We start from the raw sequence: 23,942 nt of genomic DNA, 5'->3' as shown, positions 1-23,942 counted from the left end.
AAATTAATGTGACAAATGCACTTCTCAGTCTGATTCAATTTCTTTAATAACAGCCGAAACGATGGAGCGCAACAACAGAAAAGCATAGGTGTATTATAAAACAAGCAAGGGTCCCTACTGATTGCTGCTCACTCTGGCTGGTTTAAAGGCTCTGAAAAGAGCCGTTGTGTTTCTCGGGGTTAATGTGCAGATTCCGTTCAGGCGCGCTCGCCACGGATCCGGCGGGCCAGCTGGATATCTTTGGGCATGATGGTGACTCGCTTGGCGTGGATGGCACACAGGTTGGTGTCCTCAAACAGCCCCACCAGGTAAGCCTCGCTGGCCTCCTGCAGGGCCATCACGGCCGAGCTCTGGAAGTGCAGGTCGGTCTTGAAGTCCTGAGCGATCTCCCGCACCAAGCGCTCGAAGGACAGTTTGTGGATCAGCAGCTCGGTCGATTTCTGGTAGCGGCGGATCTCCCGCAGAGCCACCGTGCCGGGCCTGTAGCGATGAGGCTTCTTCACTCCGCCCGTGGCCGGAGCGCTCTTGCGGGCTGCTTTGGTCGCCAGCAGCTTGCGGGGAGCTTTCCCTCCGGTGGATTTGCGCGCTGTCTGCTTGGTTCTGGCTATTTTCTTCCACTCTCTGTAAAACACACATAGGCTGCTGCTATCAATGCTGAGCCTGCTGCGGTGCTGCCTATTTAAGGGAATGAAGAGCCCGCCTTAGAGCTGGGATTGGATACAGTCCCGTCCCTCAACCCACTGATAAACAGCTCCGGAAGGTACGGAAAAGGCAGTAAAACAGTTGTTGAAGGCTGATTGGTTAATTTGAAATCACAGTTTACCAATTTCGAATAGCCTGCCGATTTCACCCTGAGAGTAAATAAATAAAGACGAAAAACACCATTCGTCTTCAACTAAAATTACATCTTATACATTACATAATTTTCTTTTAAACCTAGCTTGCAGTCAAGCACGGACAGGACTCAGGATTTTTTTTTGATCTGTCTGTAATGGGCAGGAGGAAAGCGTTGGATTTAATACAGCCCAGACAAACTGATCAACCGAATGTGTAACCACCGTTAATCTAAAAAAACCGCCGATTTATACAGCTTAAAAGCTAATTACAGTGTACGCCGATAAAAATACAGAATATCACTTTATCGCTACATTTTTATTTCACCCAGATTATAGTTAGCCCGAACACAATTTGTAATTGCTGCCGGAGCTGTCTGTAACAGGCAGATGGAAAGAACACGCCACTAAAAAATCGGTACGGCTGCTAGAATCAAAACTGAACAAAGTATCCTCCCTGGAAGGTTCACTGAAATACCGCAATATGAAGTATTGAGGTCTGGATCCCAAAATTTATGAAAAAACACATGGCATGGACAGCCAACTACACATACTGGTATTATTAACGAGATAGAAAGAGGATCAAAGGTTAAGGCGATAAGGTTCAATACGGTTGAGAAACATACCAACCATGATCGCATGACAGAGCCGACTGGATGGGAAGAATGGCCGAATGCTGCCTCTGTATCTTGGCTGCAATGTGACACAACTAGTATAATGTCGAGTGGTCGAAAAACCTGTGTATTGTAAGGATATTTTTGATTAGAAAAATTTCTCCCGTAACGCAGGATCGAAAGTGTACATTTTTGAAAAGGATTAAGCCAAATTAAAATTCGTTAAAGATGCGAAATAACCAGCTGAAGTACACTATTCTCGGCCTATGCGCTGCTTTGTCCGTCCTCGGGTCTCCGCTCTCAATCGGAAACTTTGGGTGGCTCTGAAAAGAGCCTTTGGGTTCGCTGGAGAAGGGTCGATTTGCTCAGCCGCCGAATCCATAGAGAGTGCGGCCCTGGCGTTTCAGAGCGTACACCACATCCATGGCAGTGACCGTCTTGCGCTTGGCGTGCTCAGTGTAGGTGACCGCATCCCTGATCACATTCTCCAGGAAAACTTTCAGCACCCCGCGGGTCTCCTCGTAGATCAAGCCCGAGATGCGCTTGACCCCGCCACGGCGAGCCAGGCGCCGGATGGCTGGTTTCGTGATGCCCTGGATATTATCACGGAGCACTTTGCGGTGCCGCTTCGCTCCACCCTTTCCCAGGCCTTTGCCTCCTTTGCCTCTTCCAGACATCACGCTTTCTAACTCCAATCGCTGCTGAATGAGAGCCGAGCTGCCTTACCTTCCTTTTTTTATACAGCCCGCCCCGACCTGACTGAGAAAGAGCTGACAGAGTGTGAGAGGCGGCCCCGAGAGGAAACTGAGTGACAGAGAAATGTCCAGCTCCACCTCCAGCTAACTCCGGTCCGAAATGGATCTGTAATTAAACCTTTTCTCCACAAGGGCAGTGAACATAATGCTCTGCAGACTCAAGCTTCACGTTCAAAGGTAGTAAAAACTGGATATTTTAAAAGCAATTGTATTACAATTAAACGCCCATGTTCCGGTCTTTCTTTAACAAGAAAACACGGCCGCTTCCATTTCAATGTCAGATTCTGTTCCTCCAGCTGAATCAGACTGAGGCATTTCTTGGGATTGTGTTGTGAAGCGGGATTTCTGCGCCAGTATTACTCTCTTAGAGACTCTTACCCTTAATATGTGAAAAGGAACCGGAGATGAACAGGGACTGCGCCTGAACCGATGCTCAGTGACAGTTAGAGGGGGACATCACTCTGATTTATTGCTGAATGTGGGAGAGGGGCTGGGTGTAAATCACGGCACGGACGTTCAAATCAATTTATTCAAGTTATTCAAAGTTATTCAAATCAGTTAATATCTAATGTATGTCTAAACTTGACGCCGGGACAGGGATCATTTGATCCGGACTCAGCTCTTTCCTGAGAGATATGGGTGACTCTGAGAAGAGCCTTTCGGTTCAGATGGTTAGATGTTGCACCGACTGGTTCATGTCTTTGCTGCTTTCTTGGTCACTTTCGCTTTGGGCTTGGCCTTCGTTTCAGTGAGCATGGCCAGTGATTTAATTGTATTTGCTTCTCTTGCCCTGACAGCAAACAGTAGATCTCAATATCAACCAGAGTTCAGGAGTTCAACAGTAAACACCGACACACAGATCGTGGAGTTCCTCAGCATGATGGATGGTAGCTAACCACTGGTCAAGGTGAGTGGGTGCCTGGTCAGACTTTCAGAGAGGAGAAGGAATAGTGATTGCCTTCACTGTAATACAGGAGGATTGTTTTCAGGATCACTGCTCCATGTCCAATTCTGGTCACCATCACTCATAACAACCAATACAATACCAGAGAGATTAGGGATTGGGGGTTGTAGTGATGGAGCTTACTATTAGGGTGGATGGAGGCGAAAACAAATCTGAATAGTGTGTGAGTGTAAAACTGCATCACAGACTTGTGCAGTAAGGCATCCTTTGACCTGGGCCTCAGCATCATTGTATCCTCCACTAACAACATCCTGGGAGCTACCATGAACCACAAACTGAACTGGACTCGCCCGATAAATACAGTGGCTACAAGAGCAGGTCCAAGGCTACAGATACTGCAGCAAGTAACTTACCTCCTGACTTCTCAAACCTGTCCAAAATCTCCAACATTCAAGTCCGTAGTGTAAAGGTTTCCCCTCTATGGCCCCCATCACCTGTGTTAGTGCAGCTCCAACAACACACAGCAAGCAAAATACTATCCATGAAAAACTGCTCCTGTTTGATTGGCACCACATTCCAAACATCCACTCTCTCAAGTATTAAATTAGGCAGGACATTCCAAACCCATGACCACTTCCATCTTGAAATACAAGGGCAGCAGGTACATGGGAACTGAACAATCTGCAAGATCTTCTCCAAGCCACTCGCCATCCTGACACGGAAATATATTGGCCATTGTTCTATGTCAATCGGAGAGAATCCTGCAATTCCCTTCGTAATGGCAATGTGGGTCTACCTACAGCTCAGAGACTGCAACAGTTCAAGAAGGCAGTTCACTACCACCTTCTCAAGGGCAATTCGGGAGGGGCAATCAATGCTCAGACCAGCCAGTGGTACCCAATCCGGCATTTTTTTTCTTTGAAAAGTCTGCATTACTCTTGCCCATTAACGAAGACTGTCCAAATCCTCTTAAAACACCCAGTTGTGAAACGAAGCATAGACTGGGAGATCATTTCGCAGAACATCTACATTCTGCTCACAAAAAAGACCCCAAACTACCTGTTGCCTGCCACTTTAATGCACGACCCTGTTCCCTGTCCAACATCTCTGTCTCTGGCTTGCTGCAGTGTTCCAGGGAAGCTCAACACAAGCGAAAAGAACAACACCTCATCTTCCACTTGGGGACCCTGCAGCCCTCTGGGCTCAATATCGAGTTCAATAATTTTTGGGCCTAAACTCTACCCCACACAAGGCCTTGTTACCACATATCCTGCCATTACCACCACCTACTGTTAATCACTAACAGTTCCCATTAAGTACTATTCAACCTCCCAGCCTGATCAATATCAACTATTTGTCTGTCTAAATGCTGTTCTCTCTCTTTAGGCTCTATCTATCGTTTACTCCCGACCCCATCCCCCTCCCCTTTTTTTCTGCATATAACCTGATGTTTTCCCAGCCACCTTCAATTCTGAGCAAGGGTCACCTGTTAACTTTGTTTTTCCTTCACAGATGCTGCCAGACGTAGAATCCCTCCAGGCCATTTGGCCCAACAAGTCCACACCGCCCCTCTGAAGAGCACCCTACCCAGACCTATTCCCGTACCCTTGATTTCCCATGTCTAACACGCCTAACCTAAACATTCCCGGGCAATACGAGCAATTTAGCTAGCTAATCCACCTAGCCTGCACACCTTTGGACTGTGGGAGGAAATCCGAGCATTCAAAATTATGCTCTAACTTTTATTCTATATGAAAACAGTAAGGGAGGTTACATGAGTAGAACAAAACATTGGCATATAGTTCACATTTATGCGCCTAATCTTCAGCACACTTCATAGAATCATCATAGAATCCCTACAGTGTGGAAACAGACCCTTCGGCCCAAATAAAAGTCCACACCGACCCTCTGAACAGCATCCCAACCAGACCCATCCCCCCGCCCTTTCCCTGTAACCCTGCATTTCCCATGGTAACACACAACCCAGAGGAGCGCATATACGTGAGGCTCTCCCCCAGCGCTGCCATTGAGGAGCATTTACTCAGTGAGTGGAAGAGGTTTGTTTGAAACAGACCGCAATGGAGAAACCAGCGCCCAGGGAAGCGAGGGAACAGCAGGCTCCTTCCAGCAGGACACAGAGGGTGCTCCGAGACCGACACTGAATCGGGCTCAGTTCAGGGAGAATCGGGGGCTCTTTGTAAGAGGCCGAGTGGAGCAGGAACTTGTCCCTGAACTTGGAGTGAGCGGCCTGGGGGAAAGAGAGAGGCTTTTCTCGGGATGTGTGTGGGCCTGCTGAGGGAGACGCAGCGGCAAGAAGCTGCTGGGAGGGGAGGGGTCATTCTCGTGGTTTTCAAATCTCTGAACGCTGATGCAAATTCACTGCTTGGCTTCTGTTTCACACTGTTTTTGGACATTGTGCCGTGAACAGTGGAAACACAGACTAGAAGAATGTTATAACCCTGAAAAGGACAGTTAATTGAGTCACCAGATTAAATTTATCAACTGAGACATTTAAAATAGCGCCCTTTGTTCTTCCATTTAACAGTTAGTGTGTTGGGAGCTGGATATTGAACTGTGTATGCAGACCTGTTGTTTCGGTTAGCCACATGTGTGGAGCTGTGCAGTTGTTGCTCAGTTTCTGGATCTCACTCAGTTGGTATCGAATTATTTCGGAAAAAAAATAGTTCGAATCCCCAGACAAGGAGCAGCTCTGGGCAACAGGGAATAAGACCTCTGGTTCTGTTCAAATTGCTAGTTTAAAAAAAAAACACATCCTAATGATTATGAACTTAATGTTATGTTGATTTGTTCAATATTGCCAAACTTTCTGTATGTTGATTTACAGGAGGTGTGTCTTCTGTCTTCCTCCAGGCAAATATTGAAGGACCAGGATGTTATTATATTTCCTTGGTACAAAGCCAAGTGTGACTAGCTGCTTCCAACAATCAGCAGGTATGTAGCCCATTGACATTGACACTGGTTTTGAAGATGGATAGACTGAATGGTCATCTGAAATAGACACTCAGGAACAGCATTAAATCTTCATTGAATAAGGGCATTTTCAAAGTTACAATCCAGACAAACAAACAGATCATGCTGTATCAATGTGGATTTCACAAGCTTCAAAATCTCCCCTCCCCCTACCGCATCCCAAAACCAGCCCAGCTTGTCCCTGCCTCCCTAACCTGTCCTTCCTCCTACCTATCCCCTCCGCCACCTCAAGCCCCACGCCCATCTCCTACCTACTCACCTCATCCCGCCCCCTTGACCTGTCCGTCCTCCCTGGACTGACCTATCCCCTCCCTACCTCCCCACCTGCACTCACCTTCACTGGCTCCATCCCTGCTTCTTTGACCTGTCTGTCTCCTCTCCTCCTATCTTCTCCTCTATCCATCTTCTATCCGCCTCGCCCTCTCTCCCTATTTATTTCAGAACCCCCTTTCCTTCCCCCATTTCTGAAGAAGGGTCTAGGCCCAAAACGTCAGCTTCCCTGCTCCTATGATGCTGCTTGGCCTGTTGTGTTCATCCTGCTCTACACCTTGTTATCTCAGATCATGCTGTAAGATAGTTTCAACAGCCATACCTCAGCGAGATGTTAAGTATAGAAATGGGAAGAAACTGCTCACCGAGAGGACAAAAGTGGATGGAACATGTTTATATGAAGTTTATCAGTAACTGAGAAGGACACAATTAATCCTTTGATGAATAATTCTCCCTCTCTCACTCATACTCTCACACTCACTGACTGAAGGTGCATGTTACAACGTGGACCAACCAAATTGTTCTGTATACACTGCAAATCATCGAAAATGATACATTCAAAATGATCTCCACTAACAACCCCAAGTTATCGAGGTCTACAGCACAGAAAAAGGCCCTTCAGCCCATTGGGTCTGTACCAATCAAAAAAACAGCTAACAACATTAATCCCAACCAGCCAGCATTCTATTTCCATGAATGTATCGAGGCTGCAGAGGAACTGTTATCCTCATCCTTGTCATAAAATTATTCTCCATTTAAAAACCAAAAGAACTGCAGATGCTGTAATTCAGGAACAAAAACAAAGTGCTGGAAAAGATCCGCAGGTATGGCAGCATCTGTGAAGGAGTAAACAGAGTTAACGTTTCGGGTCCAGTGACCCTCCTCAGAACCGGACCCAAAACGTTAACTCTGTTTTCTCCTTCACAGATGCTGCCAGACCTGCTGAGCTTTTCCAGCACTTTGTTTTTGTTCATTATTCTCCATTTCTTCACATTACAGGAGTTAACATTTCTTTCTTTGTTTTTTCTTCAGTCCAGCAAGAAACATTGTGTATCTCTTTCAAAATTTTTTTCAAATTTCTACAAAGGGCTTGATGTTCATCTCAACCTTCCCTAGAGCACAATCACGTTAGTTTCCAAGTTCTCCTCTGCTGGATGCCAGTGAACAAAATTTGGAATACACATTCAGACCAGAGGCTGACCAATCTAGAATATAGATATGATCAGAGACTGACAAAGGGAGAAGTGCGTCAATCTTCACTTACAGGTTCTGACACCGATGGCATTAGATAAAGACTCATTCATGTCGAGCAGCAGAGATTAGAAAATTCAAACAAACTCCGGCAACTTCTCAAAGTGACATGTTCATTTTAAAATGATACTCCTGCACTGTGAAATACAATGACAAATAATGAGGAGCAGATCGACATTTCATGCCAGAGACTGAATAAATTCCATGTTCACTGTCAGCCCGGTACTGATGAAAACTCACTTGACCCATGCTCACGCTCTGGTCGAGAGACTGACTCTTGCAGAAGCACAACCACGCTTTCTCGATGTATGAAAAACTGACTTACAAGTACATTAATCACACCTCATGAAGAGTATCAGATCATGACATGCAGAGCTAGAAACACAAGGAGCCATACAGAAACAGTCAGTGTGACATGGATCAGTACCAGTCTTTAAAGTTATACGGACCAGAAGCATGCAAGAAAACTCACTCACAGTCAGTCATTGAATGATGAAAGGAAAATAATGAAATTTAGCTTTACACAGATTTCCAGATATGGACAAATGTAAATTGACTCTCAAACTCACCGATCACACAGAGAAGAGGTTAGTGTTAGATGTCTGTTTGTTACAGTGCTGAGCAGTGACTGACAATGTCTACTGTGCACTCAAATTTTAAAAAAAAAACTGAGATTGAATGCAATGAACTTAAGCCTCATGGTAAAGACAAATGTCAATGCAAAATTAATCCCTCAATCACACAGGGTCAGTGAATATCTACAGAGTTTATGCTACATTCAGACACAAAACCACAAACGAACATGGAAGGAGAATGAAATCCTGAGACTGTTGCAGACATCACAAAGCTGGCACTATAGCTATTCAAAGGCAGATAACTGCAGATCTAGTGTCAAATTGGCACGACCAGATAGACACTAGCAGTGAGCGGAAGAAGTTCACATTCTCAACAACTACTGGAAATTAGTATGCAGAATAGAATGTCCCAGTGCAAGCACAATGGGCTGAATGGCCTGCTTCCACGCTGCATCTCATCTTGATTCTGATCCTGGTGATGAAGGAAATGACAATCTGTTGTATAGAATATTAGTATAAAAATATAATGCAGAAATAGACAGACAGGTGCAGAACAAAACTCTCTAATGAAAGAGGACTAACAATGTCCAATACAAAATGAATCTAAATATCTCATTGATACTATGGAACTCTGAAAAAAAAAATCCCGTACTGACACAGAGAGCCAGCATCCAGTACATGCGTTGTATAAAACCCACACTCAGCATGCAAGCTAGAAAACGTGTCGTTGATTCAGAATGGTTCTCAGAGGAAAACAGTCCCACTTCTATGACCCCTCCTAGATCCTGCCAACTGACAGTCAACTCTGAAGTTACTGGCTGCCAGTGAATCAAGACACATTGATACACAACAGTGGAAACTGACAGGTACAGATTGATACCCACACTCACTCTTTCACATTCCAGAAACAGACAAAGTAAAACTGATAATGAAACTCACTTTCACATGGCGGGAATTGATGGGTACAGATTTATCATGACACTCTCACATTCAAACAGCAGAAACTGACAGGCATGGACTGATAATTTGACTTGCCCATTCACACAGCAGAAACTGACTGGGAGAGAATGATAAATGCATTCACACATTCAAAACCCAGAAACTGACAGGTGCAGGTCAATAACTCTTAACTCTCAGATTCACAGAGCTGGAATTGACAGGGACAGATGGGGAAATGCGCTCACACATTTATGTTGCAGATACTGACATGAAGAATATTATTATTACATACAAATTCACAGAGTTAAAAACTGACAGTTACACATTGATAAATGCATTCGCACATTCAAAGCCAGAAACTGACAGATGGAGGTTGATGGGTAAAATCACACATTCACAGGCCAGAATGATTGAAAATAACAGTCTCGGTTTAAAATAGCATGAACTGACGGGGACAGATTGGTAACTTCACTCACCTATTCACAGAGCGGAAACTGACAGACAGAGATCGATAACTACACTCATCCACTGTCATAGGTACAGATAGATAATGACATGCACGTATTCACACAGAAGAAACTGACAGGTATTCACTGATAACTAAACTCATATATTGACATAAAAGAAACTATAAGGGACATATTCACCAAGCAGAAGTTGACCAGTACAGACTGATAACTACACAAACCTGTTCACATAGCAGTCTCACAGGGATAGACCGATTGCTAAACTCACATATTGACAGAGCAGAAACTGACAGGCAGCGATCGACAATGAAACTCTCATTTTCCTTGCTGAAACTGACAGATACCGATTAATAACTACATCCTCACATTCACACAGAAAAAACAGACTGTACAGAATGATAAATTCATTCACGCATTCACATACCAGAAACTGACAAGTGCAGAATAATAACTACATTGACATATTCACACAGCAGAAACTGATGGGGGTTAACGGAGAGGATAATTGTAAGATGCAAAGTGATACAGATGGTTTGGTGGAGTGGGCAGGAAAATGGCAGAGAGAGTTCAGCTCTGATAGAGGTAATGCAGTTTGGGAAGGTCACACAGTAAATGAGAATAGATAATAAATGGGAATATACTGAGAGGGGTAGATGAAATGAGAGATCTTGGCATGCAAGTGCACAGGTCTCTAAAGGTAGTGGTACGTGTGTTCAGAGTTGTAAACAAGGCATGTTGAATCCTCCCCTTCATTGGCAATGGTATGGAATACAAAAGTAGGCATGTAATGATGAAACTGTGTAAGACAGTGGTGAGGCCACAACTGGAGTATTGTGTGCAGTTCTGGTCACCACATTACAGGAAGGATGTAATTGCTGTGGAAGGGGTGGAGAGTAGATTTACCAGAATGTTGCCAGGGCTGAAGAATTGCAGCTACGAGGAGAGATTGGAGAGTTTGGGGTTATATTCCTTGGAACAGAGGAGGCTGAGGGGTGCCATGATTAAGGAAAACTAAATTGTGAGAGGGAGGGATAGAGTATACAGGAGGAACATGTTTCCCTTGGCAGAGAGTTCAAAAACCAGAGGTCATCGATTGAAGCAAAGTGACTGAAGGATCAGAGGATATGTGAGGAAAAATGCTTTTTATGCAGAGGGTGCTGGGTATCTGGAATTCACTGCCTGATTTAGTAGTGGAATCAGAGGCTCTAAACTTGTTTAAAGATAAATTACCTGGATCTACACCTTAAGTGCTGTAAGCTGTAGTGTTACAAGCAGTGTGCAGGAAGATAGAACGAGGAGGGGCATCTGGGGGTCTTTGGGTTAGCATCGACAAAATGGGCTGAATCATCCCCTCTGTGCTGTAACATTTTTATGGTTCTATTGTTATCAACTCATCCCTATCAGTCTCTGTTGTGTGACTACGTAAATGAATTTACCAGACACTGACAGGAACAGGTTGACTGGGCTGTGTACACCACCTGTAGTTACTTACAGTCCTGGACAGTATAGTTGCCATATCAGGTCATTATGCACCCAGACAGTGACGCTTTCAGTGGTGCATTTGTCGAAGTTGGTGACGGTCCTTAAGGACATGCCAAATTTCCTGAGCCGCCTGAGGAAGAAGAGGCATTGTTGTGCTTTCTTGACTGTTGCATCTACGTGGGAAGTCCACGGCAAGTTGTTAGTTATTGTCACTCTGACGAACTTGGTGCTCTCCACCCTCTCAACCTCAGTTCCATTGATGTAGATGGGAATGTGTTCTTCTCCTTTCTTTCTGAAGTCAATGATCAGTTCTTTAGCTTTTCTGACATTGAGAGAGTGATTGCCTTCATTGCACCAAGCCCTCTATCCCACTTCTGGGTTTTGACTCCTGGTTGTTAGATATCCATCCTACTACACTGGTGTCATCAGCGAACTTGTTGATGGTGTTCATTTGGAATTTGACACCAGGTTTGAGTGTACAGGGAGTAGGGTGCTGAGGACGAATCCTTGAGGGTGGGGGGTGGGAGGAGTGCTCTGGTGTTGTGTAATTGTAGAGGAGATGCAGTTGTCTATCTTTACTGATTGCGGTCTATGGGGCAGAAAGCTGAGAATCTGGTTGCAGTGGGCCTAGCCAAGACCAAGGTCACAGAGTTTTGAGATCAGTCTGTACAGGACAATGGTGTTGACAGCGGAGATGTAGCCAATGAGCAGGAGTATAACGTAGGTGTCTTTGTCATCCAGATGTTCCAGGGATGAATGGTCTCCTATACCCCTTTCCGTCAGGCAGAAGATACAGAAGCCTAAACACTCGCACGAGAAGGTTCAAGGACAGCTTCTTCCTTGCCGTGATTAGATTGATGAATGGACTCTTTAGCCTCAAATAATGACAATTTTGGTAATGTTGATCTCTCCTCATGCACGGCCCGTCAATGTAACCTGCATGCCTCTGTCTTAAGACATTTTGATCTGTACATTCTGACTTAATATGATCTGCCAGTACTGCTCGTAAACAGAGGTTTTCACTGTATTTCGCTGCATGTGACAATAAATCTATTAATTTTTTAAAAATTAACATAATGTATTCTGACAGGTACATATTGATAACTATACTCACACATTCAACAAGCAGGAATTGACAAGTATAGATCGATAACGAAACTCATATATCCACATACCCACTTGCATCCATGGAGTTGTACAGATGCTGTTTACTTTCTAGATCTCACTCAATTGGTACAGAATTTTAAGGAAAAACAGACAGGGAGCAGCTCAGGGCATGAGTGGAATCAGACCCCTGATTGTGTTCAAATTGCTGGCTTTAAAGAAACAATCCAAATGATTATTAACTGAATGTTACATTGATCAGTTTGATATTGCCAATATTGGCTGATGTTGATTTACAGGGGGTATCCCTTCTGTCTTCCTCCAGGCAAATACTTGAAGGACCTAGACAATGTAATATTTCCTCAGTACAAAGCCAAGTGTGACCAGTGGCTTCTAACAACCACCAGGTATGTTACACTGACAGAGCATAGAACGTATAGTGACAGCAGATTGAATCAAACACACATTGAACACAATTTCCAGAGAGATACATTCAAGCTGAGGGTCAAACACCACCGAGAAAATATCAGTTTATATCTATTTTCTATATTCTCAACACATGTCACCCAGTTCCAAACAATTTCACCGTTCACATTCTCAAAAACTTATGAGGATGGAGAGACTGAATCCTCATCCAAAATATACACTCTAGAACTGCATTACACCTGCATTTAGTAAGGGTACTTTTATAGTTACAGTCAGTGTGAAGAAATCGATGATGCTGTAAGTTTGAACAACCACTTGGGATCGAGAGTACAGATATTGAAACAAACATTCAATTAGCAGTGACAGAGAAGGACAGAAGTAACATTTTGCTGAGTATTTGTCACATACAACAATTAAATAATGTGAATTCCAAATGCATATTCTGTCCCAAAACCTGACACAGAGAATCATTAATGTACCTGCACACACTTGCTCTCTCTGTCGAATACACACACAATCCCAACACATATTCCAACAGATAACAACCATGCAGTTCCATAGACATTGCAAGTAACAAAATATGTTACATTTGGAATGATTTTTACTCACAGATCCATTGTCAGAGAAGTCTACAGCACAGAATAAGGCCCTTCAAATTATTGAGTCTGCACGGATCAAAAACAAACACAATTCTCATCCTATTCAGCCAGCACTTTATTTGGATAAATGTGTCCTAGCTGCAGAGGAGCTGCCATCCCCACCTTTATCATCACATCTTTCTCCACTTCTTCACCTTTCAGGAGTAGTTTTATTTATAATTGTGTACTTCTTTCAAAATTGGTCTCAATTTTCTACAAAGAGCCTGGTATTGCTCCGAGCCCTCCCTAGGATGTACTGCAGAAAAATAGCTAGAAATCTGAATACAATTTTCACAATGAATCAACGTAATCAACTAGTCACCCTCCAAAGCAGTGTAGAAAGAAAAAAAATAGACAAAATTGGTAGATTTGTGAAACTGCTCATTTTGTTCCAATGCAGAGTTGAACAGTGTTGATTGTTCAATAATTGAGTTTGACAGTTTAAATATTCTACACTGCATGACAGTAAATAAAATTCCTTTTCCTTTCCACTTTCCTACCATAGAACAACACAAGAGTACCACTCATTGCTTGCACCATCACAGAGCAGGGTAATGTCCTGTCTACATCAGAAAATAAATTAGCCAATTGTCTTTTCTATACAAGCAACACTGTGGTCAGTCATCTGCAATGCAGTTGAATTGTTTATTGCCTTTTCGCTTAGTTGCAAATGGATTCAGTTTAAATTGATTGCTACTTCAGCAGTTTTCAGAAAGGCATATCACTACACACTGACAAAGAAACTGATGGTGTTCTGAAGACCAACACTTTATATCATTACTCCCTGTTACACTCTGCACTATATGTGTTACAAAGGCCTATTGTGTTTCCTGTCTCCGCTCGGTGGAACAGCACAGAATCCTTTCTGTAGCAGTGTGTTGCCTTTCATTTGCACGTAATTCCCACAGGCACCAACAATTGTAGAACTTCGCTGGTTCCTTTCACTACAGGAGACGTGAACTGAGATACAGACTGGCAGCACAAGGGAAAACTCACTCACACACAGCCAGTGGATGCTGAAAGGAAAAGAATGAAATTTGGCCTCTCAGTAATTTCTAGGTATGAATTGACTCTCAAAATCACTGATCACAGCTGAGGATGTTGGATAATTATAGTGCCCAGTAGTGACAGATAAATTCTACGACACACTCAACCTCACTCAAAGTAAAAACAAACTGAGACTGAAATGCAATGCAATTAAGTGTCATTGAAAAGAGTTTATTTGCAGAGTTTACTACTCAGACACAAACACAACTGAACATAGGAGAATGAGATCCATATACTCTACCTGAGAGTGTGGGAAACATATCAAAACTGCCACTATCATTACTAAAAGTCAAGTGCCTACAGAACTAATGTCAAATTGTCCTTTCCATCTCAACACTGACAATGAGTGGACGAAGTTCACGTTCCTCACAATTACTGCAGAACTGATGCATAATAGAATGTCCCATTACAGAGACAATGGGCTGAATAGTCTGCTTCTGTGCTGTACCATATAATCTGTGATTCTGATTTTGGTGAGAAAGGAACAGTTTGATTAGTGATGTCACAGATCTCAGACTCTCTAATCAAATAAGAAATGTGTGATCATGAGTCAGAATGGTTCTCAGAATAAAGCAGTTCCCCTCCTGTTATCACCCCATGTCCTCAACTTCTCCACCCCCTCACCTCCCACATGGACTGACACTCAACTCATAAATCACACAATGCAGAAGAGATGAAGACCCAGCCTCAACACCCGAACAATAACTATCACAGAGTGGATCATACAGTCACAGAGAATAATACTGGCCTTCAGAGAACTGAGCCACTTTGATGCAGAAGGAGAAACTGACATGTACAGATTGATAACTACACTCATTTGTTCATACCTGCAGAAACACACAAACAAATGATAACGACAGATTTGTAACTATCAGGGAGAGATTAAAAACTACACCCTCACTCGCAAAGCTAAAACTGACAGACGTAATGATAACTACACTCCCAGTTTCACAGCATAAACTGACAAGTACAGTCTGATATCTAGCTTCTCCTATTTACAGAGCAGAATCTCTCAGATACATATTGGTAACAGCACTCACATTCACCAAGCAGGAACTGACAGGTATATTTCGATCAGAACGTTTACAAATTGCAAGGCAGAAACAGAGAGGCATACATTGGTAACTGTACTCATGTTCACGCAGCAGAAACTGACAGATACAGATTAATATTGTCACTCTCAATTCTCAGAGCAGAAATTAACAGGAACAGACTGGTAAATACACTCATACATTTACATAAGAGAAACTGACAGGTAGAGATCGATAAATATATTGATTATATAAATGATTTGGAGTTGGGTGTTGAGGATAAAATCTCTAAATGTGCAGATGATACTAAGCCAGGGAGAAGAGTGAATTGTGAGTATGATACTGAGTGTCTTCACAGGGACATTGACAATTTGGCCAAATGGGCAGAAACCTGGCAGATAAATTTCAATGCAGAAAAATATGAGCTCATGCATTTTGTTAACAAAAATACATAGAAACAATACCAGCTCAATGGTACAGCTTTGAGGGGAGTATTGGAACAGAGAGATCTTTGGGGTCCATGTGCATCGTTCTCTGAAGGCGGTCAGGCAAGTTGAAACGGTTGTGAAGCAGACTCAAAAGATCTTTGGGTTTAAAAATAGAGGCACTGAGCATAAAAGCAAGGAAGTAATGCTACACCTCTACAAATCATTGCTAAGACCACATTGCTCAGACTACATTTGTGGTCATTTCTGGGCACCTTATTTAAGGAAGAACCCTCTGGCGAGGGTTTAAAGGAGATTACTAGAATGATAGCAGGAATGAAGGATTTTCCGTACAAGGAAAGCTTAATGAAATCGGGCTTATTCTCCTTGGAGCAGAGAAGATTAAAAGGAGACCTTATGGAGGTGTTCAAAATTATGAAGAATTTTGAGAGGGTAAGGTAGAATGCTCTGTTTCCACTATGTCAGTAACCAGGGGTCACAATTTCAAGATTGTCACCAAGAGAGCGAGGAGTGAGATGAGGAGAAACACCTTTACTCAGAGAGTTGTTAGAATTTGGACTGTGCTGCCTGGGAGAGTGGTTGAGGTGGATTCCATATGAGGTATGAAAAGAGAGCTGGATATATATTTGAAAATGATGAAGTTACAGGGTAATGTAGATAGGGCTGGAGAACAATCCTGCCTTGAATTATTTCCAGCTCATCACAATTAAAAAATAAATGCTGAGTAGATTCAATTCATTGGCTCATCTGCCTGACCCACTGACCAGGAGATCAAATGGATATTCAAGTTAGGAATAGACAGTGCAAAATCTCAAATCCCTGCCATCAAGGGTCAGATCATGCTACAGTAGGAGAAATTGGCCCACTCAGAGCTTTGTGGGAGACAGTTATTCAGATGGTTTCTCAAGGCAATTTCATCTTTGGAATTGATATCTGGCTGAGTGAATGGAAACAAAGCTTAGCGATTTGTCAGCTGCAGAAACTTGACACTCCTCTGTCTTCTCTTCCTTCTCCCCCTTATTTGCTGGAAGGAACAACTGCTATCTATCAATTTGTGAAGCTTTGAAGGGATTCTTCTGTGCTGTCTCACAATGTCCACAGAAGGTTGGCGTAAACGTTCCCCTCTTCGTATTGACCTGGTTCCTCATCCCCTCGCATATCTGTGTGCCTCAGGGTGGCGTATGTGATGCAGGATGGTTGCTGGTCTGCTTGGTCAGCCTGAAAATAGGACAATACAGAAACGTAGTAAATGAGGAGCAGGAGCAAAATTGGTGGCTTCATGGACAGTGAAAATGGTTATCTCAGAGTACAACGGGAACTTGATCAACTGGGCCAATGGCCCGAGGACTGGCAGGTGGAGTTTAATTTAGACAAATATGGAGGTGTTGCATTTTTGGTGAGGCAAACCAGGGCAGGTTAATGGTAGGGCCCTGGGGAGCGTTGTCAAACAGAGGGATCGAGGGGTGCAGGCACATAATTCCATAAAGTGGAGTCACAGGCGGACAGCAAGTTTGGCACACTTGCCTTCATCAGTTATAACACTGAGTATAGGAGTTGGGATGTTATGATGTGGCTGCACAAGACATTTCGCCCCGAAGATCTCTATGCAACTACTTGAACAACATTCACTGCTCTGGCCCCGACCACTTTCTGTGGCAGAAAATCCCACAGGCTCCCCACCCTCTGGGTGAAGACATTTCTCCCCATCTCAGTCCTTCCTTTAAACTGTGACCCCCTGAGTGTGGACTCACGTGCCCTCAGCCCCTACTCCAGCCATCAGCAACATCTGTGTTTACCCCTGTTCAGTCCCGTTGAAATTTCACAGGTTTCTATGAGATCACCCCTCATTCTTCTAAACTCCAATGAATATAATCCTAACTGATCCAGTCTCTCTTTATCCATCAGTCCTGGCATCCCAGGATTCTGTCTGGGAGACCTCGGCTGCACTCCCTCCATAGCCAGGACATCCTTCCTCAGAGAAGGAGACCCCAAGCTGCACACTCAATGTGGTCTGCCCCGGTACAATTGCAGCAAGACAGTCCTGCTCCTGGACTGGAACCCTCTCACTATGAAGACTAACATCCCATTTCCCTTCTTCACCGTCTGCTGCTTCTGTAATGCTCACTTTCAGTGACTGGTGTATGAGGTACGTCCAGGTCTTGGAGCACCCCCCACATCCAAATCCGGTGGATAAAAACCCGATTTCCTGGTTTTGCTCCCAAAGCAGATAACATCAATCTGATCCACATTCAACTGGGTGAAGCATTTCAGTGTTGAGTATACAAGCTGGACATTCGGAGGGGGAGGGTGGTGAACGTGGGGATATGGAGGAGGTGGATGGTGAGAATAACAAACTTTATCTGGAAGACAGTGAGAGTGTACAGGATGAGCTGTGAATATCTGGGGTTGTTACACAGACCAATTCCTCTTAGAAAAGCACACAATTGGAACAAGCCTAAAACTGACTATGATGAATGTTATTTCTCTGTACTCTGAACAGGATGTGGCCAGCTGTGCCAAGGTGGCAAGTGGGTAACAATCTCAAAATGTCCTTGAATGGATCGACATGCTCGGCCTGACGGCAATGAGGAGTTCACATAGGGTTAGGAGTCACGTGCAGAGCAGACCAGGTAAGAACGGCAGATTTCGCTTCCATAAGGACTATCAGAAACGGGAACGGGAGTAGGCCATTCGGCCCCTCGAGCCTGCTCCACCATTCAATAGGACCGTGGCTGATCCAACATTCCTCATGTCCACTTTGCTGTCCTTTCCTTTGATTCCCCGACTGATCAAGAATCTGTCAATCCCAGTCTTAAATCCCTGCTGCCCCACATACACACAGCTCACCGTAACAAGGAGTTCCAAAGACTCTTAGCTCCCTTAGAGAAGAAATACCTTCTCATATCAGTCTTCACTTGTGAACCAGATGGTTCTTTGTTCCTGACAATGGTCATCATTAGAGTCTTAACTCCAGATCTGTTTTGTTTAAAGTTGAATTCAAAATCCACCACCTGCCACAGCAAGATTCAAATTCAAGTCCTCAGAGTATATCCCGGCCATCTGACAAAATAGGATATTGCCTCCCCATTATTTAAGAAATTGAAAGTGAATCTCATCAAAATGCGGTGTTCAGATCAGAATAGATTGCCCCACACCATTAAGCCAAACATCGACAGCAGTGGAATCCCTACAGTGTAGAAGTAGGCCATTCAGCCCATTGAGTCCATACCAACCCTCTGAAGAGTATCCCACACAGACCCACTCCTCCAACCTATCCCTGTAACCGTGTATTTCCCATGGTTAACCTCCCTAATCTACCTACCCCTGGACACTATGGACAATTTAGCATGACCAATCCACCAACCTGCACACCTTTAGACGATGGGAGAATCCTGTAGTACCCGACAGTAACCGCACAGATAATATGAGGCAGCTGTGCTAACCACTGAGCCACCGTGCTGCCGTGTTTTTGCCATATAGGGCTTGGTTAGCTCAGTTGACTGTCTGTTCATGCTGAAAGCATGTGGTTCAGTTTCTGCACTGGTTGAGATTGCTGTGAATGATCATTCCCCTCGCCTTAGATGTGGTGACCCTCAGGTTAAACAGTAAAACAGTTGTTGCTGTTGTCTCTCTCTCTCTCTCTCTGCAATGAGAAAACGGTGACTCGACATTAACCACCTGCTAAAAACGTAACTTTGCTGATTAAAAATTAACTGCCAGCTTTTTCACTGCAAAATAACTTACGTGTTTCCCTCCCGATCCAACATCACAGTGAGCTGTAAATCAAAGAAAAGACACTGTAACGACAGAATGTATCTAAATGCATTGGGAGAGGATGCAGAGGCAGATTTACCAGGATGTTGCCTTAGATGCTGGAGAGTGTCAGCGATGGAGAGAGATTGGACAGACTGGGGTTGTTTTCCTTAGAGCAGAGGAGATTGAGAGGCTGGACATGATTGAGATGTATCAAATGACGAGGGAGCATAGATTGGGTAAGCAGGAAGAAACTTTTTCTCCTTGATGGAGGGACTAATGAGGAAAAACGTGTTCACACAGAGGCTGGTGGTGAACCTTGAACTCGCTACCTGTAAAGATGGGAGAGGCAGAAACCCTCATCACATTGAAGAAGGATTTCAATATGCACTTGGGATGCCAAGGCAATGGGCTAAGTGCTGGGGAAATGGAATTAGAGAATAGTGAGGTGGTTGTTTTTGACTGGCACAGACTCGATGAGTCGTTTTTTGCGCTGGAGACATCTCCGACACTGTGACTAGCTCACTTTGAGATGTGTGTTCTACATCCAAGATACTATTTAGATGTAAGGTGATTTTGTGCATTTCATTTTCTCGGGTAAGGGGTTTGTCTTAAGAAGAGAGATTGAGCAGTTTCGGCCAATAATCTCTGGAGTTAAGAAGAATGAGAGGAGATCTAACTGAGGGATATAAGACAGAAAGGAGAAGGAAAGAGAATGTTTGCTCATGTGGGACAATCTGGAACAAGAGGTCACCATTTCAGGAGAAGGGTTTGAGACAGATTGAAAACAGAGATAAGGAGGAATGGCTTCTCTCCAAGGGAGAGAGGGATGTGAATCTGGGGGATTTGTTGTGCTGTTGGGAACTCACTGCTGCTCCCGAGTTTGTTGGAGATGTTGGGACACTGAATAAATTAGAGGAGGAGACAGACAGATTTGTAATCAATGATGGGTGATTGGGAGTGGGCGCAGGAAACTGGAGTTGAGGCCAAGATGGGATCAGCCGCGCTGCATCGAATAGGGCGGCAGGCACCCAAGAGGCTGAATGGTCTCCTCCTGCTCCTAGCCCTTAAGTTGTGTTGGTCATTCAGCTGCCTGAGTGCATTTTAGAGTGGGTGGTACATACAATAGGGACAGAAAGCCCTTATTCTGAGGTGCTGAAGTGCGTATTCCATTACAGGTCACTCAGTAAGAGTGAATCTAAGACCCATGTGATAACGGAGCAGAATTAGGCTGTTTGGCCCATCAAGTCCGCTCTGCCATTTGATTGTGGCTGATATGTTTCTTAACCCCATTCTTCTGCCTTCTCCCCCTAGCCCTTGATCTCTTTACCAATCAAGAACCTATCTATCACTGTCTTAAAGATACTCAATGACCTGGCCTCTACAACACTGTGCAGCAATGAGTTCCACAGATTCACCACCCTCTGGCTGAAGAAATTCCTGCTCATCTCGGTTCGAAAGGGTCATCCCTTCACGCTGAGACTGTGCCCCTCATGTCCTAGTCTCTATCCAGGCCTCTCAGTATTCTGTAAGTTTCAATCGGATTCCCCCTCATCCTTCTAAACTCCATTGAGTACAGACACAGAGTCCTCAACACTCCTCATTAGACAAGCCCTTCATCCCTGGGATCTTGTAAGTCTCCTCTGGACTCCCCTCCAAGGCCAGTTCATCGTTCCCGAGATACAGGGCCCAAAGCTGCTCACAATATTCCAAATACGGTCTGACCAGAGCCTTATACAGCCACAGCAGTACATCTCTGTTCTTGTATTCTAGCCGTCTTGAAATGAATACTAATGTCACATTAACTGCCAAATGAACTTGCATGTTAACCTTAAGAGAATCCTAAAGTAGGACTCCCAAGTCCCTTTGTGCTTTAGATTTCCGAAGACTTCCCCATTTGGAAAATAGTCTTTGCCTCTATTCACACCAAAGTGCATCACCTCACACTTTTCCCCCATTGTATTCCATTTGCCATTTCTTTGCCCACTCTCCGAGACTGTCCAATTCCATCTGCAGCTTCCCTGCTTCCTCAACATTACCTGTCCTTCTACCGAACTTTCTGTCATCAAAGAAACAGGAAATGACAATGCTCCCCGTGTGAACAATGCTGGACCCAGAGCGAATGGCTCCTTGCCCCAGAGACCATGGCCAGAATGGGCCACACTCAAACATTAAGCTGTTGTAATGGGGTAATAAACAGATTGATGTCCCAGTGCCCAAACTTTAGGTGTCCCCTCAAAACAAGATGAGCAATATAGCAGTTAGCTATCAGTGTACGTTTCCCTCTTCCAATTCACGTCACCCTGTTGTCAACTGAATTGACATCAGTGGAACGTGACAATGACGTAGGTGAATTACAAACACTATTATGACTTGTAAATTCAAATGATGTAAAAAGATTCGAATAGCTTGGGCGGGTCTTCGCAAGAGAAAACCAGTGACGAATAAAAGTGGTTGGGTTTTTTGAGGGTTGAAATGAACCAGAGAAAATCCCCACTTTCACTGAGCCAGAAGTGTCACAAAAATATATAAACTGTATCCTTTACCAGTGTTTCTTGGCTTTGAGATAGTGATGACCGAGTACACTAAACCACCATCCATTCTGGAGTCATCTGTAACCAAGAAACAATAAGCAAAGGGAATTGTTTCAGAGATAGTAGGAACTGCAGATGCTGGAGAATCTGAGATAACAAGGTGTAGAGCTGGATGAACACAGCAGGCCAAGCAGCATCAGAGGAGCAGGAAGGCTGACGTTTCGGGCCGAGACCCTTCTTCAGAAAAAAAAGGGAATTGAAGGTTTAGAGAACAGAGTGTTAAAACGACAGCAAAGGCCACCTGCAGATTAAATACGGAGTGATAATGAGGGTCAGAGAGCCAACCCGGCAGGAATATAAACCGAAGCTGTTGGCAACGTACAGACATTTCTCACAGCAGGTCACAGAGCAGGTGACTCAACAACATTGAGTCTGGGAAATTGACAATGGAAATAATGAGATGTCCAATGAATTGAATGGGTATTTTGCATCAACATTGGGTACAAAATGTGCACCTACCCTCCCAGAACAAGCTAACAATAGGGAAATAGAAGGTGGAGGCCTGGGAAGTTTAATTTTTTTTTAATTCAATCATCGGGCATGGGCATCAGCCACATTTATCGGCCACCCCGTCCACAGTTGCCCCTTTGAGAAGGCGGTTGTGATCTGCCTTTGTGAACCATTACAGCCCACCTGCTATAGGTCGACGCACAATGTGCTTTGGGAGGGAATTCCTGAATTTTGACCCAGTGACACTGTAGGAACGGCTGGTATATTTCCACAACAGGATGGTGAGTGGCTCAGAGGGGAACTTGCAGGGGATGGTGTTCCCATGTATCTGCTGCCCTTGTCCTTCTAGATGGAAGTGTTTGTGGGTCTGGAAGGTGCTGTCTGGAGGATCTTTGGGGAATTTCTGCAGTGCACCTTGTAGGTGATACACACTGCTGCTACTGAGCGTCATGGTGAGGGAATGGTTGCTTGTGGATGTGGTGCCAATAATTAGGAACTGCGTTGTCCCTGGATGGTGTCAAACTTCTCAAGTATTGTTGGAGCTGCACCCATCCAGGCAAGTAGAGAGTATTCCCTCACACTCCTGACTTGTGATTGAGACACTTGGAATAAGGGCAGCTTCTGACCATATAAGCTCCAAACCAAAGAAATCACAAAATATCAATATCAATATTGTTTTGTCTTCCTTAGATGGATACCAACGTCCCCCCTACAATTTACAAGTTAAGCCATACCCATCTCAAGCAACCTCCCTCAGACAAACGGAAAGCCATTGTTTTTCCGCTGTTTAATAATATTTCTCAGAGTACACTCCGTTGTTCTAGAATCTCGAGGTTTGTAAACAAAATTACCATCGTGTGTCCCTGTGTTCTTTACTGAACAGTACACAGCTCCAGCACAGCTCGACACGAAAGGGTCAAAAGAAAAGTCAAACAGTTGTCATCAACAGTAAACCATCAGTCCCCAAGTGGCAAATAATATCTGTCCCTGCTGAGTTTCTCCAACAATTTCTGTGTTTCTTTTTATTTCTGACATTCATTGACTGAAGAAAGCTAATGAAATGCTGACCTTTATATCTAGAGGACTGGAGTACAGGGACACAGAAGTTATGCTGCACTCGTACAAAACCCTGGTTAGACCCCACTTGGAGCAGATCTGGGCATCACACCTTAGGAAGGATAGATTGACCTTAGAGGGAGTACAGTGTAGGTTTACAAGAATGATACCTGGACTTCAGGGGTTAAGTCATGAGGAGAGATTAGACAAATGAGGCCTGTTTTCTGTAAAATTTAGAAGGTTAAAGGGTGATCTGATCGAAGATATTAACAGGAAAAGACAGGGTGGATAAATAGAAACTATTTCCACTGGCTGG

The 23,942-nt window shown here is 44.0% G+C and overlaps 3 protein-coding genes across 3 annotated transcripts in view; all 3 read right to left on the bottom strand.

The window, feature by feature from the left end:
• Positions 1-28: 28 nt before the first annotated feature.
• On the bottom strand, positions 29-1,474 carry LOC109932644 (histone H3-like). Its single transcript, XM_048620992.1, has 2 exons — positions 1,464-1,474; positions 29-675 (listed from the first exon to the last, which is right to left on the bottom strand). The coding sequence occupies exons 1-2, from the start codon at positions 1,472-1,474 to the stop codon at positions 198-200; spliced, it is 489 nt and encodes a 162-aa protein (XP_048476949.1). The 3' UTR covers positions 29-197.
• A 330-nt stretch (positions 1,475-1,804) lies between these two features.
• On the bottom strand, positions 1,805-2,517 carry LOC109914230 (histone H4). Its single transcript, XM_020513810.2, is given in 3 exon segments — positions 1,805-2,184; positions 2,186-2,308; positions 2,461-2,517. Coding segments are annotated over 3 exon segments (552 nt in total). The 3' UTR covers positions 1,805-1,812.
• A 378-nt stretch (positions 2,518-2,895) lies between these two features.
• Positions 2,896-23,942, bottom strand: part of LOC125488120 (histone H1-like) — a 212,594-nt gene continuing 191,547 nt past the window's right edge. The window contains exon 2 of the mRNA XM_048620990.1: positions 2,896-2,945. Within this exon, the coding sequence (XP_048476947.1) occupies positions 2,896-2,945 (50 nt within the window). The remainder of the gene's footprint in view (positions 2,946-23,942) is intronic.

The sequence above is a fragment of the Rhincodon typus genome, unplaced genomic scaffold (assembly GCF_021869965.1).
Source record: "Rhincodon typus isolate 14 unplaced genomic scaffold, sRhiTyp1.1 hic_rhity00000051, whole genome shotgun sequence".
Lineage (NCBI taxonomy): Eukaryota > Metazoa > Chordata > Chondrichthyes > Orectolobiformes > Rhincodontidae > Rhincodon > Rhincodon typus.
Note: the sequence above shows the minus strand (reverse complement) of the source record. Positions and strands in the feature narration are given on the sequence as shown.